The sequence below is a fragment of the Littorina saxatilis genome, linkage group LG15 (genome assembly GCF_037325665.1).
Source record: "Littorina saxatilis isolate snail1 linkage group LG15, US_GU_Lsax_2.0, whole genome shotgun sequence".
Classification (NCBI taxonomy): domain Eukaryota; kingdom Metazoa; phylum Mollusca; class Gastropoda; order Littorinimorpha; family Littorinidae; genus Littorina; species Littorina saxatilis.
The window spans coordinates 46093611-46106961 of NC_090259.1; the positions used below are offsets into that span (position 1 = coordinate 46093611).

Below are 13351 nucleotides of genomic sequence, written 5' to 3' on the forward strand. Positions count from 1 at the left end.
CGCTTCATACGGCTCCGCCACCTCCGGAATCGTTTCCTGTCGGCCTCATCTTCTGTCCAGGCTCTCCCCGGGCCACACCGATTATCGGACCAGACCGTGCGAAACCGCCTGCATGAAGCTGGTTTGAGAGCTCGCAGACCTAACAGAGGAGCTGTCCTCACCCGCCGCCATCGCCAGAACCGAGTGCAGTGGGGCAACCAGCACCTTCGCTGGACCGTCCGGAATCACTGGAGACACGTGTGGTTCAGCGACGAGTCCTACTTCCTGCTCCAGCGACATGATGGTCGGAGGAGGGTCTACCGGAGAGTAAACGAACGTTACGCGCCCAACTGTGTGGATGAGGCACCCGTTCATGGTGGTGGAGGCGTCATGGTGTGGGGGGCGATCAATACCGCTGGAAGGAGCACCCTGGTGCACGTCCAAGGGCGCATAACTGCCCAGCGATACGTGGAGGAAATTCTGCGCCCACACGCCCTTCCTCTTCTGGCTGACCAGGATGCCATATTCCAGCAGGACAACGCTCGCCCGCACACAGCACGACTCACCACCCAGTTCCTCACCGACCACCATGTCCAGGTGCTTCCCTGGCCATCCATGTCGCCAGACATGAACCCGATAGAACACCTCTGGGATGAATTGGACAGACGTGTGCGCAGGCGAGAAGAAGCGCCGGCAAATCACCGCGATCTATTGCAGGCACTTCAGGAGGAGTGGGACACCATCCCACAGCAAGATATCCGGCATCTGATCCAGTCCATGCCCAGAAGGTGCCGGGCAGTTGTTGCTGCTCAAGGCAGTCACACCCCCTACTGACTTGACAGCCTCGGCACCCAATCGTATTGATTGACTGATTGATTTGAAGATGCAAATGAACTGTGTGTGCATTCAACTGTGTCCATACCAAATTTCAAACAAATAATCTAAATATTGGATTTTCTGTTAATTTTTTCGAAAAATAAAACAAATGTGGCAAGTAGCAACTATGCGTTTCTTTTTTTGAACAGTATATGTCAAAGCAGCACCGCCCTGATATGGCCCTTCGTGGTCGGCTGGGCGTTGAGCAAACAAGCAAACAAACCATTAGAATCCCAAATCGATATCATATACGAGCTGATTTTGTGAAATAAAGCACATTTCTACTTCCGAAACCCATCGAACAGCGATTTCCGGCGCTCGATCGCCGACATGTTCAACTTTGAGGGTAATTTACGGGCAAATATGAACCGCTCTATGGCATTTTATGCATCGATAAACAAATTAAGGCATCGCTGAATCTGTAGCTTACCTTAAATCTCGACGTAAATCAAACAACTCCAAGAAAACTGACAAAACGTGCCTTCGATCGTGTCAGGCCCCGCGTACACCCTCTGCCCCGCTTATGTCAGGTTATCCCCCGTGGGGAAAGAAGAAACATTCTAAGACATACGATTTTTTGGGACGGGATACATTCACAAATTCACTCTGGTACGCGGTTTTGATGACGAATTTTTAAATCGACGTCCGAGCTTCTCGACTGTCAAAAATTCGTTTTTACAATCAGTCAAGTAATGACTTATGACTGAAAGTATTAACGAGGGCGGAGAGCGAGGTCTGTCTCCCGATGTATGTGTGTGTGTATGTATGTGAAAAGCATTATTCAGAAATTGCTCGACAGATCTTCTTGAACATAGATACATACATCGGAAAAGACACGAGATAAACGGTTGTTTGGCATTTAGTCAATATTCCAAGTGTCATATGACGTCACGGAGCATGCTTGCTTGCGTATTATTTGCTGTTGTTCAAAAGTCTGACTTCTGTTGCGGATAATGATTTCGCGTATGAAGACTGCGGTAAATATGTGAATGATAAGAAAACAAGGATTGTTTCAAAAGGAAGTCAACGACTTAATGTTTCAGACTGGTAACTTCATTTCAAAGTTGCATACAATAGACGTTGCATAGGAAAATGAGAGTTTACTGATAATATACAAAACATTGGAAAGACTGTCTGCTAGACGGCAGCTACTAGAATTCTGCAAGGTTTGTTGCCTGTTAAAGAAGTGGATTTTACACGGAATTTATTTCATGTACGGTAAGAAAGCAAATGTTGCAAATGGCATCGTCTGTCGACCAGTCACAGAAGCAAATGGCATCGTCTGTCGACCAGTCACAGAAGCAAATGGCATCGTCTGTCGACCAGTCACAGAAGCAAATGGCATCGTCTGTCGACCAGTCACAGAAGCAAATGGCATCGTCTGTCGACCAGTCACAGAAGCAAATGGCATCGTCTGTCGACCAGTCACAGAAGCAAATGGCATCGTCTGTCGACCAGTCACAGAAGCAAATGGCATCGTCTGTCGACCAGTCACAGAAGCAAAGGGCATCGTCTGTCGACCAGTCACAGAAGCAAATGGCATCGTCTGTCGACCAGTCACAGAAGCAAATTGCATCGTCTGTCGACCAGTCACAGAAGCAAATTGCATCGTCTGTCGACCAGTCACAGAAGCAAATTGCATCGTCTGTCGACCAGTCACAGAAGCAAATGGCATCGTCTGTCGACCAGTCACAGAAGCAAATGGCATCGTCTGTCGACCAGTCACAGAAGCAAACCTGACCAGGTATGCGTGTACTTCATACACGTCGAAGAAACCGGAAGCATGTGTCTTTGTCATGGCGAATATGAAAAGGATATTCGCCAACTTCCGTTGGAATATTGCCCGATGATCGAAATAGGGATGTGTGATCCAATCACAGCCCCGAATTCCCCCACGTGTCTATAAGAATAGCAATATTTTCTTTTCTTGTTACCTTGATGGCAGCTTTAGTTATGTACACACACTTAATCCGAGTATTATCACATTATTTCTGCTCAGACTGTGCGAACAACGAGAAGTACGGGCCGACATGCTCGGACACATGTGGTCACTGTGCTGATAACCAGCCGTGTAACTCCTCCACTGGCCACTGTCTGGCTTGTCTGGCTGGATGGACACCTCCACCACTCTGCACGACAGGTAGACTGTGTGTGTGTATGTGTGTGTGTGTGTGTGTGTGTGTGTGTGTGTGTTACACGGTGCGGGTGTCAGACGCTTATTTCATACTTCATCTTTTTTGACTCATCAGTATCAGGATAGTCTTAAGAATGAGCAGAACTTAAAGAGATCGGACACCGATTGACGAAAAAAATTGATTTTGCTAATATTTTGCGTGTGATATTTTCAGAGTGTACTGGAACAAGCGTGACAAAAATGAGAGAAATCAATCGGACAGACTTTCTGTTTCAGAATTTTGAAAATGATGACTTGACAATATTCAGAAAAACAAGGGTTGGGTAGTGGAATGGGGTTTCTGCCTGATCAGTTACAACCACATGACCTATTTTGGAGGTGATATTAATCCCTGGTTTACGTGTGTTGTAATGATGTGTTTCTGTTTGAATATTATTGTAACGTGCCTTTCCGATATGGCTGGAAATAGCATAATTACGTCACGTTTTCGTGGGCTAAAATGTGATCAATTTCTCAATTCGCATATTTCTTGAAGCATCCATTGTATTTGAACCAAAAAATGACTCAATGCCGAGTAGGATCCCTACAATCACATATTAAAAAATGAAAACAATTGATCATGACATTTCTGCACTGATCTGCAAAATGTACCATTACTCCCATGTTGACAAATGGCATCAGAAGAGGTGAATGGGATCGTACTCTAAAAATATGCATGTTGAGTTGTATTCAAGCTCTGTATTTAAGTGTTCATCTGTCATGTCTGAAAATAGATAAAGGTGTATCTTCATAAAGTTTGAAATTTAAAAAAATTAGTGGAATCATTAGCATTAGGACGTAACCGTGCATGCGTGTGTATGTGTGTGCGAGTATGTGTGTGTCTCCTCTTTCTCTCACTCACACAGATTTGTTATCATTTTTACATTTAGTCAAGTTTTGACTAAATGTTTTAACGTAGAGGGGGGAATCGAGACGATCGAGGGTCGTGGTGTATGTGGGTGTGTGTGTGTGTGTCTGTGCGTGCGTGCGTGTGTGCGTGTAGAGCGATTCAGACTAAACTACTGGACCGATCTTTATGAAATTTGACATGAGAGTTCCTGGGTATGATATCCCCAGACGTTTTTTTTCATTTTTTTGATAAATGTCTTTGATGACGTCATATCCGGCTTTTCGTGAAAGTTGAGGCGGCACTGTCACGCTCTCATTTTTCAACCAAATTGGTTGAAATTTTGGTCAAGTAGTCTTCGACGAAGCCCGGACTTCGGTATTGCATTTCAGCGTGGTGGCTTAAAAATTAATTAATGACTTTGGTCATTAAAAATCTGAAAATTGTAAAAAAAATAAAAAATTATAAAACGATCCAAATTTACGTTTATCTTATTCTCCATCATTTTCTGATTCCAAAAACATATAAATATGTTATATTTGGATTAAAAACAAGCTCTGAAAATTAAAAATATAAAAATTATTATCAAAATTAAAATTTCGATATCAATTTAAAAACACTTTCATCTTATTCCTTGTTTCCTGATTCCAAAAACATATAGATATGATATGTTTGGATTAAAAACACGCTCAGAAAGTTAAAACGAAGAGAGGTACAGAAAAGCGTGCTATCCTTCTCAGCGCAACTACTACCCCGCTCTTCTTGTCAATTTCACTGCCTTTGCCATGTGCGGTGGACTGACGATGCTACGAGTATACGGTCTTGCTGCGTTGCATTGCGTTCAGTTTCATTCTGTGAGTTCGACAGCTACTTGACTAAATGTTGTATTTTCGCCTTTCGCGACTTGTTTCAATAAGTCTGTATTTGTTGTCATAATTAAATCAATGTTTCTAACTATGCCAGACCTGTTTACACTACACATTGAGCGTAGTAAACTACGAATTTGAAGAATATACTACGCAACTACGCAAGTCTGTCGTTCTCTACGCAAACGGTATTTAAAAAAAAAATTAAAAAATAAAATAAAATAAAAAATTTCTTTTTCGTCTTTACACCTGTTCCTTGTCCCGTTGTGCTCTCACACCGCCCCGTCCCTGCACGCAAACGGTATTGTTTCGGCTACGCATATCACAATCCGTAATTTTCATCTCCCTTGACCGATCCATTTTCCAATCCATGTTTTCGGCCAGCAGTCGTTTGCTGCGTGCAGCGCGTAAAGCGCCCACGGGCGTTGCGTTGTAGCGAAAATTGGTCTGGTAATTTTCTCGTAATCACTTTATATATACACATACACCAATACCCTCATCTCGACATGAAGTCAAAACTTGACTAAATCAAAAAAGTGAAAAATATAAATGATCTTCAGGCATGACACAAAATGTTGTTTATTTTGGTCATAATTATTTAAAGGTCACAACATCAACATGATGCCTGGAGAAGTTTAATCACTACTCAGAAAAAATCCACCACCGGCCCCCGTAGCACAGTGGTTAGCGCATCCGGCTACGGGCCCGGGAGGTCGGTGGTTCGAATCCCATCAGAGTCATGTGAGTTTTTCGGGCTACGGTCGGCTCCTATACCCAGGGTGGAAGTGCTATGGTTCCTTTGGGAAGGCTGGGATCACACAGCCGAGTGTCATTCACTTAACGAATGCGACTTTGAGGGTCCTCAGGTTTACCTGACCAACACCGCAGGTGCGGCAGTTCTCGGGCCTGGTTGACGCCACGATATAATGACAGTAAGCGTAGAGTGCTGCCCTGTCACGTAGTTTCAAACCAAATTCGAAATCCATAGCATCATCATTAGTATCATCCTCATCTCATTAATCATCCACAATTATAAATTGTCCTTGCTCTCGTGGCCCTTCATGCCTGGAGCTATCATGTTGACCTTGGGGTCATTGTTCCTGCTCCATCCTTCCCTGAATAGTACTTCTGCTGTCAGTCTTCAACGTGCGACGTTCTGGTGGGTCTCTGGAGGGGACGCTCACACAGTCTGGCTCCGCGACTTAACTGTCAATGTCGTTAGTAGGGGGCATAGTAGATAGTGGGCTGCATCCGTTGGCTCGGGACAGACCCACTACTGAACACCGTCTTGACCCCAGAACTTGAGCAGGGTCAATCAAACTTAGGTCAAGACGGTGTTCAGTAGTGGGTCTGTCCCGAGCCAACGGAGGCAGCCCACTATCTACTATGCCCCCTACTAACGACATTGACTTAAAAAATATCAACGTTAAGTTTGTACGAATATGACCCCGCTTTGACTCCAAAATGTGACGGAGCTAAACTAAACTAGGATCATATTGGCAGATTACCAGAGCTCTAGCTTCAAACACGCCTGAAATAGCGTCAATGTTAAATCATTATCAATCGAACATGACCCCAGAACTTGAGCAGGGTCAATCAAACTTAGGTCATGTTCGATTGATAATGATTTAACATTGACGTTATTTCAGGCGTGTTTGAAGCTAGAGCTCTGGTAATCTGCCAATATGATCCTAGTTTAATTTAGCTCCGTCACATTTTGGAGTCAAAGCGGGGTCATATTCGTACAAACTTAACGTTGATATTTTTTAAGTTATTTTAGGAGCACAAACCTACGCATTCCACACAAATGTAGGTATCGATAATCAGCAGACATGACCAAAATTTCAGAGTCACAGCTTGAACATGTTTGCTGGAGAAGATTGTCACCCCTCAAATATCCACTGATCGAGCTATCAAGAAAATAAGTCTTGAGGTCATCAAGCCATGATGTCATTGCTTGATTTGATCATATCTTAATGTCTTTGTTTTCTTAAGTCTTGGCTAGACTTATGTCATCGGTGATGTCATCATGATATGATGTCATCGTTTTAAAAATCATTTGTCTGGGCTAGCCAAAACTCAATTTAGTCAAGAAATTTAGTAATTGTTATAATTCTTGTTTTTAAAAAAATCTGATTTTTTGTTGTTCAAAATTTGGTGAATGTTTTGTATGTCAGGCTAGAGAAGGAGCTTGAATATATGTGAAATATTCTCAGAGTTGAATAACTAAATGGATTGATATAGGTCAGTCGGATGTGAAAGTTCTCTTTAACATAATTCTATGAAGCTGGAACAGCTTTTGTAAAGGGGGGGGGGGGGTCATAGGTAGTGGAATCCTCCATTTAAGACCTACAAAACCCCAAGAAAATCAGATCTTAAAACGAGGGTAAAATTACAGAGGTTATAAACAGAATATCTTATGAAACAGGTTCTTGAAAATGTCTTGTATTATCTTCTATGAGGTAAGGTTGTTCAGGGAGGGGCGGGGGTAGCAGACTGATTATTTTTATCATGAAATAGTGTTGCTATTTATACCTGTTATGGAAAGAAAGTTAAATCATGTATTGTCTATCGTATTTTACAGAATGTTTCTCATTGAGAATGGTTTACTTAGACTAAAGCACACACAAATCACACTCGCCAAGATTCGAATTACGCCAAAATTCCATGAAGATGGTTAGTCGATAGACTGACTCCTAATGCAGTAGAGTCAAGTTCAGGTCAACACGTATAGTCACTGTCTTCACTGTCGGTTTAGCTAGAGCAGCAGATGGTTCGTTTCTGATTCACATTTCGTTTGATGAAGGTGGGTTGTATAAGCATTTGCTTCTTTGTTGTTATTCGTTTCAACACACTTTGACATCACATACACCTCAGCTTACTGGCTCTGTCCTTCTAGCGGTATCCGGGATAACCCCAATCGAGCAGATCGTGGTGGGTGTCACTGTCGCTGTCCTACTCTTCTGGCTCTTGTTAGCAGTCTTTGTCACGCTATGGCACATCCTTTACTACAGGGGGTGTTGTCCCTGCATTTATGTGGGAGACAAGAGACGGAAAAAAGAGGAAGACGGCGAGGACGCAGAAGTGTCTTTAGATACAGGGCCACCTTCAACATTTCGCAAATTCATTTCTTGCGGGGGTGCTGGCGTGGCTTTTCTCAGCGTTCTGTTCTGTATCTCTTGTGGGAAGCTGCTGTCTGACAAGTTTAGATGGCGAAAGGATGTCATTCAAAACGACGCTGAAAACATGCCAACACTCCAGGGACACAGTCCAGAGAAAAGTTTAGATCCACAAGCAGTTGACGCGAAGCACACGGCAACATCACAGTCAGTTTTGCAGAAGAACCTGCCTGGAAGTGATGGAAGTGATGAGAAGGAAAAGAATCAAGCAACATTTGACGGGAATCAACTATACGTTGACCCACACCTTTCACCCTCACATCACCTATCGACTGATCAGTATGCATCACTTATCATAGCAGTGAATAAGAATACGAAAGGTGGAAGACCACAGGATACCGAACATGGACCAGGCCATTCACAACAGCAATCGAATGACGGGAAACGACTATACATTGACCCACACCATTCACATCACCTATCGAGTGATCAGTACGCACCACTTCTCATAGCAGTGAATAAGTATATCAAAGATGGAAGAGCAAAGGATGCCAACAAAATACTAGAAAATGACCCACAAGATTCAGACCAGAAACCAAGGGATCCGATTCCAACAATTATCAATGAAGCGATACTCTAAAAATGTATTGTTTCAACCTGAGAAAGAAGCAAAAGTCGCAAAACCAAGTGCAACATATCGGGATTAAGTAAACCAACACAATATGTATAATGCGTGTGTGTGTGTGTGTGTGTGGTCGGGTACGTGTGCCTTAAGGGGAAAGGTGTCATGATCAATTAAAATTGGCTGCGAAATGTTGATGTACTTAAATTACACTTAAAGGCATGACAAGTCACATCCATGCTGATATTCATAACAAGCAACAAAATAATGGATGTTTTCAAAATAATGTGTTTTTGTTCAAAACAGTCCCAAAAAGTGACATGATATGCTCCAGCTCATCATTGAGAAATGTCTGAAGCTGCAGGTTTCAAATGTGTCATACTGTGTAAACAGTGGGTATTCTCGATAACAACAGAGCATTGACTAACTTCAGTACCAGATCCGATTCAGAGGCATGCAACAAGGGATAATACAATTATGCTTGACAACAGTGGGTGGCTCTTTTTCAAAGCGATTATCTATTCGGTTAACCTAAGATACCTTTTGAAAACTGTGTGTATGGAAAACTGCAGAAACAGCACAAGGAAGGACAATACTATCAGTATTTAGTAATGTGGGGGAAAACGGGATAAAAGTGGAATTTGTCGTCAAAAATGGCGTCAACAAAATGGAACGGCAACACCAAACCTGTTTAAAGCATTGTTTCTCCTTCATATGAAACAACAGAGTTTATCTTTCGTTTTTGTGAGAAGAACCTTCAATAATGAAGTTGTAATAGAACACAGATCTGTTGATTTCGTTGCCTTTTGTGGAAATTACATTTGAAAATGTGGGGACTATTGTTACATGTCGTGTCCCATTACAGTAGGCTTACAAACACGATCGTCCGCTTCAACACGGCGTGAACAAGGTACATGTGATTCTATATTGGAAAAATGCATACTTAAGTACCGAGATATAATGCAAGATCTTTATCTTTTTTCAGCTGTTGAACGTAAACATGTCACTTTGACGTTCGTGTCCCAAGTAAAATGATAGTCCCCTGTCAATTTTAAATCTTGCAACTGAGCAAAAGATTGAACAGAACACTTTGGCATTTTACATGACATGATACTTGAAGACAGAAAATAGACTGATGCGTAGTATGTTCTTTACGGACACTCTTGAACAGGAAATGCGTAGTCAACCGAAATGTGTATTGTGTTCCACAAATTCAATACATAAAATGCATGTAGCGATAGTCCCCTCCCACTGTGCGGTTGTCTGGACGATTGAGATCCGAATGAACCAAGAAAATGTGCGCTCAGTAGAGAGACATTGTAGCGACGGTGGGTCGGCGACGGCGGTGGGCCGTTCACATGCCGGTCACAATAAAACAATCAAGCGCTGCACAGGGCTAATAAACGGTTTTAGCACATTCCTGCAGTCTTTAACCGTAAGGATTTTATGGCTAGTATTTGCACTCACGCCGAATCCACATCCCTTTGACAAATACGAATCTCGGCCACAGATCGAAAAACGATAACATAGCAGATAGTTCGGTCGTGGAAATAACCTTACTGTTTTTAGCACTATATTACACGGGCAAAACTGGCTCTGCCCATTGAAAACTTCGTCCTGAAAACCGCTAGTTTAACGAACGCATCTTCGTTATCGCTCTGTAATAAAAGCGAGGAGGTTTGTGCGTTTTAATATAAATTGCTTTCAGTTTGGTTGTGTCCTAATTGATCTGAGCTAGTTGAAAAACTGTCACAGTGTCAGCTGGTAACTGTAGGGTAATTTGAAACAGTACCCTTTTTCTGATGTGACACAGCGGGCGCCCTCAAAGTTATGTTTTGGATAGCTAACGGGAAACTTGAACAGTTAATATACTCACGGGTCAACAGCCCCGTGCAGCTGATTGGTTCTTTCATCGACACGACGACGCTGATTGGTTCTTTCATCTACACGACGCCCGCCGTCCTGCTATAACTCTCTCGTGTGGCTGGTCTGCCATTCACGTGAAATAAAAATATGCCATTTGGTTTTGAAATGCTACCTGTGATGGAATTAATCGTGTATGTTGTTTATGTGGTCCATCTGGTTTAAAAGGTGGTAGGTCAGGGCTTGTGACTACTGTGTTCCATGTAATGGCAGAAGGGTACATCTACATATTATATGTTCATATTCACGTCAAGACGATATTGGCACGTCACCATAATTAATCACAAATGTTCCATTCATGCAAACGTCATTCATGAGCAAGTCGATGACGCTATTTTTTGTACCAGAGGTATTTTTGCCACACCTGCTTGCTTCAACTGCCCAGCAACGCAAAAACGTGTTACCTATTTCTTTTGTTTTGCCTTACCAGTACACCTACCTACCTGTTCTCTTATGTTTAATTTAGAGTCGTTGTTTGATTGAATAATTTTCATGAGGTGCCTGGGAATTTACGCCTGATTTCCCCTCACGAACACCGTTGCAGCCTTACACTTTTCAAAGTACCTGTATTCCACTCGATAGATAAGGGCTAGAATGTCGTTTGAACGAACGTTAACTTGAACCAGTTAGGTTTCATGATAAAATAAACAGCTCCTCACAGTGACACTCAAATTTGCTCTCGCTGTGAGTCGGTCACTTTTTGGGCCTGCTCCTATCTTCTTCTCTTTTTTTCGGGGGGGGGGGGGGGGGGGGGGGTCGGGTGTGTCAGAGTAGGTGTTACGTCTTTCGTATCACAATTAGCATTTTTCCCAGATCGACTGCTTGAGCTTTTTGGACTTGAATTTTTTTTAGAAAATTACAACGACTTTTTTTATGAAAATATAAGCTTTATTTCAGGTGTCTGTACATCTCTTACTACAAACTGTATTGCAAGGGGATGAAATTCTAACATGTGTTATTCATAATTTTTCTGAATAAACTTACCGTTATGTTTCAAGAATGTGTTATGTCTTTGGTTTCTTCTCATCAGTGTTTTCCATTGTATTGTTTCCTTTTTGTGCCCCGTGTAACGCAGTCCCCAGTCCCCAGTCTCCGTATTTGTCTTGAATATTCATCAAGCAAACTAACCACCACATCATACCTGGTATCAGTTAATCAATGTACAGAAACAAATGGAACAAGACTAGTACGCGTATTACACGTTACCAGCAACATGTCAAAAGCACGGGGACTATCGTTACAGTGTCCCATACGATACTCGGCAATATCCACCAGCAACATGTCAAAAGCACGGGGACTATCGTTACAGTGTCCCATACGATACTCGGCAATATCCACCAGCAACATGTCAAAAGCACGGGGACTATCGTTACAGTGTCCCATACGATACTCGGCAATATCCACCAGCAACATGTCAAAAGCACGGGGACTATCGTTACAGTGTCCCATACGATACTCGGCAATATCCACCAGCAACATGTCAAAAGCACGGGGACTATCGTTACAGAGTCCCATACGATACTCGGCAATATCCACCAGCAACATGTCAAAAGCACGGGGACTATCGTTACAGTGTCCCATACGATACTCGGCAATATCCACCAGCAACATGTCAAAAGCACGGGGACTATCGTTACAGTGTCCCATACGATACTCGGCAATATCCACCAGCAACATGTCAAAAGCACGGGGACTATCGTTACAGAGTCCCATACGATACTCTGCAATATCCACCAGCAACATGTCAAAAGCACGGGGACTATCGTTACAGTGTCCCATACGATACTCGGCAATATCCACCAGCAACATGTCAAAAGCACGGGGACTATCGTTACAGAGTCCCATACGATACTCGGCAATATCCACCAGCAACATGTCAAAAGCACGGGGACTATCGTTACAGTGTCCCATACGATACTCGGCAATATCCACCAGCAACATGTCAAAAGCACGGGGACTATCGTTACAGTGTCCCATACGATACTCGGCAATATCCACCAGCAACATGTCAAAAGCACGGGGACAATCGTTACAGAGTCCCATACGATACTCGGCAATATCCACCAGCAACATGTCAAAAGAACGGGGACTATCGTTACAGAGTCCCATACGATACTCGGCAATATCCACCAGCAACATGTCAAAAGCACGGGGACTATCGTTACAGTGTCCCATACGATACTCGGCAATATCCACCAGCAACATGTCAAAAGCACGGGGACTATCGTTACAGTGTCCCATACGATACTCGGCAATATCCACCAGCAACATGTCAAAAGCACGGTGACTATCGTTACAGAGTCCCATACGATACTCGGCAATATCCACCAGCAACATGTCAAAAGCACGGGGACTATCGTTACAGTGTCCCATACGATACTCGGCAATATCCACCAGCAACATGTCAAAAGCACGGGGACTATCGTTACAGTGTCCCATACGATACTCGGCAATATCCACCAGCAACATGTCAAAAGCACGGGGACTATCGTTACAGTGTCCCATACGATACTCGGCAATATCCACCAGCAACATGTCAAAAGCACGGGGACTATCGTTACAGAGTCCCATACGATACTCGGCAATATCCACCAGCAACATGTCAAAAGCACGGGGACTATCGTTACAGTGTCCCATACGATACTCGGCAATATCCACCAGCAACATGTCAAAAGCACGGGGACTATCGTTACAGTGTCCCATACGATACTCGGCAATATCCACCAGCAACATGTCAAAAGCACGGGGACTATCGTTACAGTGTCCCATACGATACTCGGCAATATCCACCAGCAACATGTCAAAAGCACGGGGACTATCGTTACAGAGTCCCATACGATACTCGGCAATATCCAACAGCAACATGTCAAAAGCACGGGGACTATCGTTACAGTGTCCCATACGATACTCTGCAATATCCACCAGAAACTTCACTAAAGACCATAA

The 13351-nt window shown here is 43.2% G+C and overlaps 1 protein-coding gene across 1 annotated transcript in view; it reads left to right on the forward strand.

Moving 5' to 3' along the window:
• LOC138949473 (multiple epidermal growth factor-like domains protein 6) overlaps positions 1-11405 on the forward strand; it is a 109090-nt gene extending 97685 nt beyond the window's left edge. The window contains exons 26-27 of the mRNA XM_070321302.1: positions 2855-2995; positions 7641-11405. Coding sequence (XP_070177403.1) covers positions 2855-2995; positions 7641-8500 — 1001 coding nt within the window. The 3' untranslated portion in view covers positions 8501-11405. The remainder of the gene's footprint in view (positions 1-2854; positions 2996-7640) is intronic.
• Positions 11406-13351: the final 1946 nt, after the last annotated feature.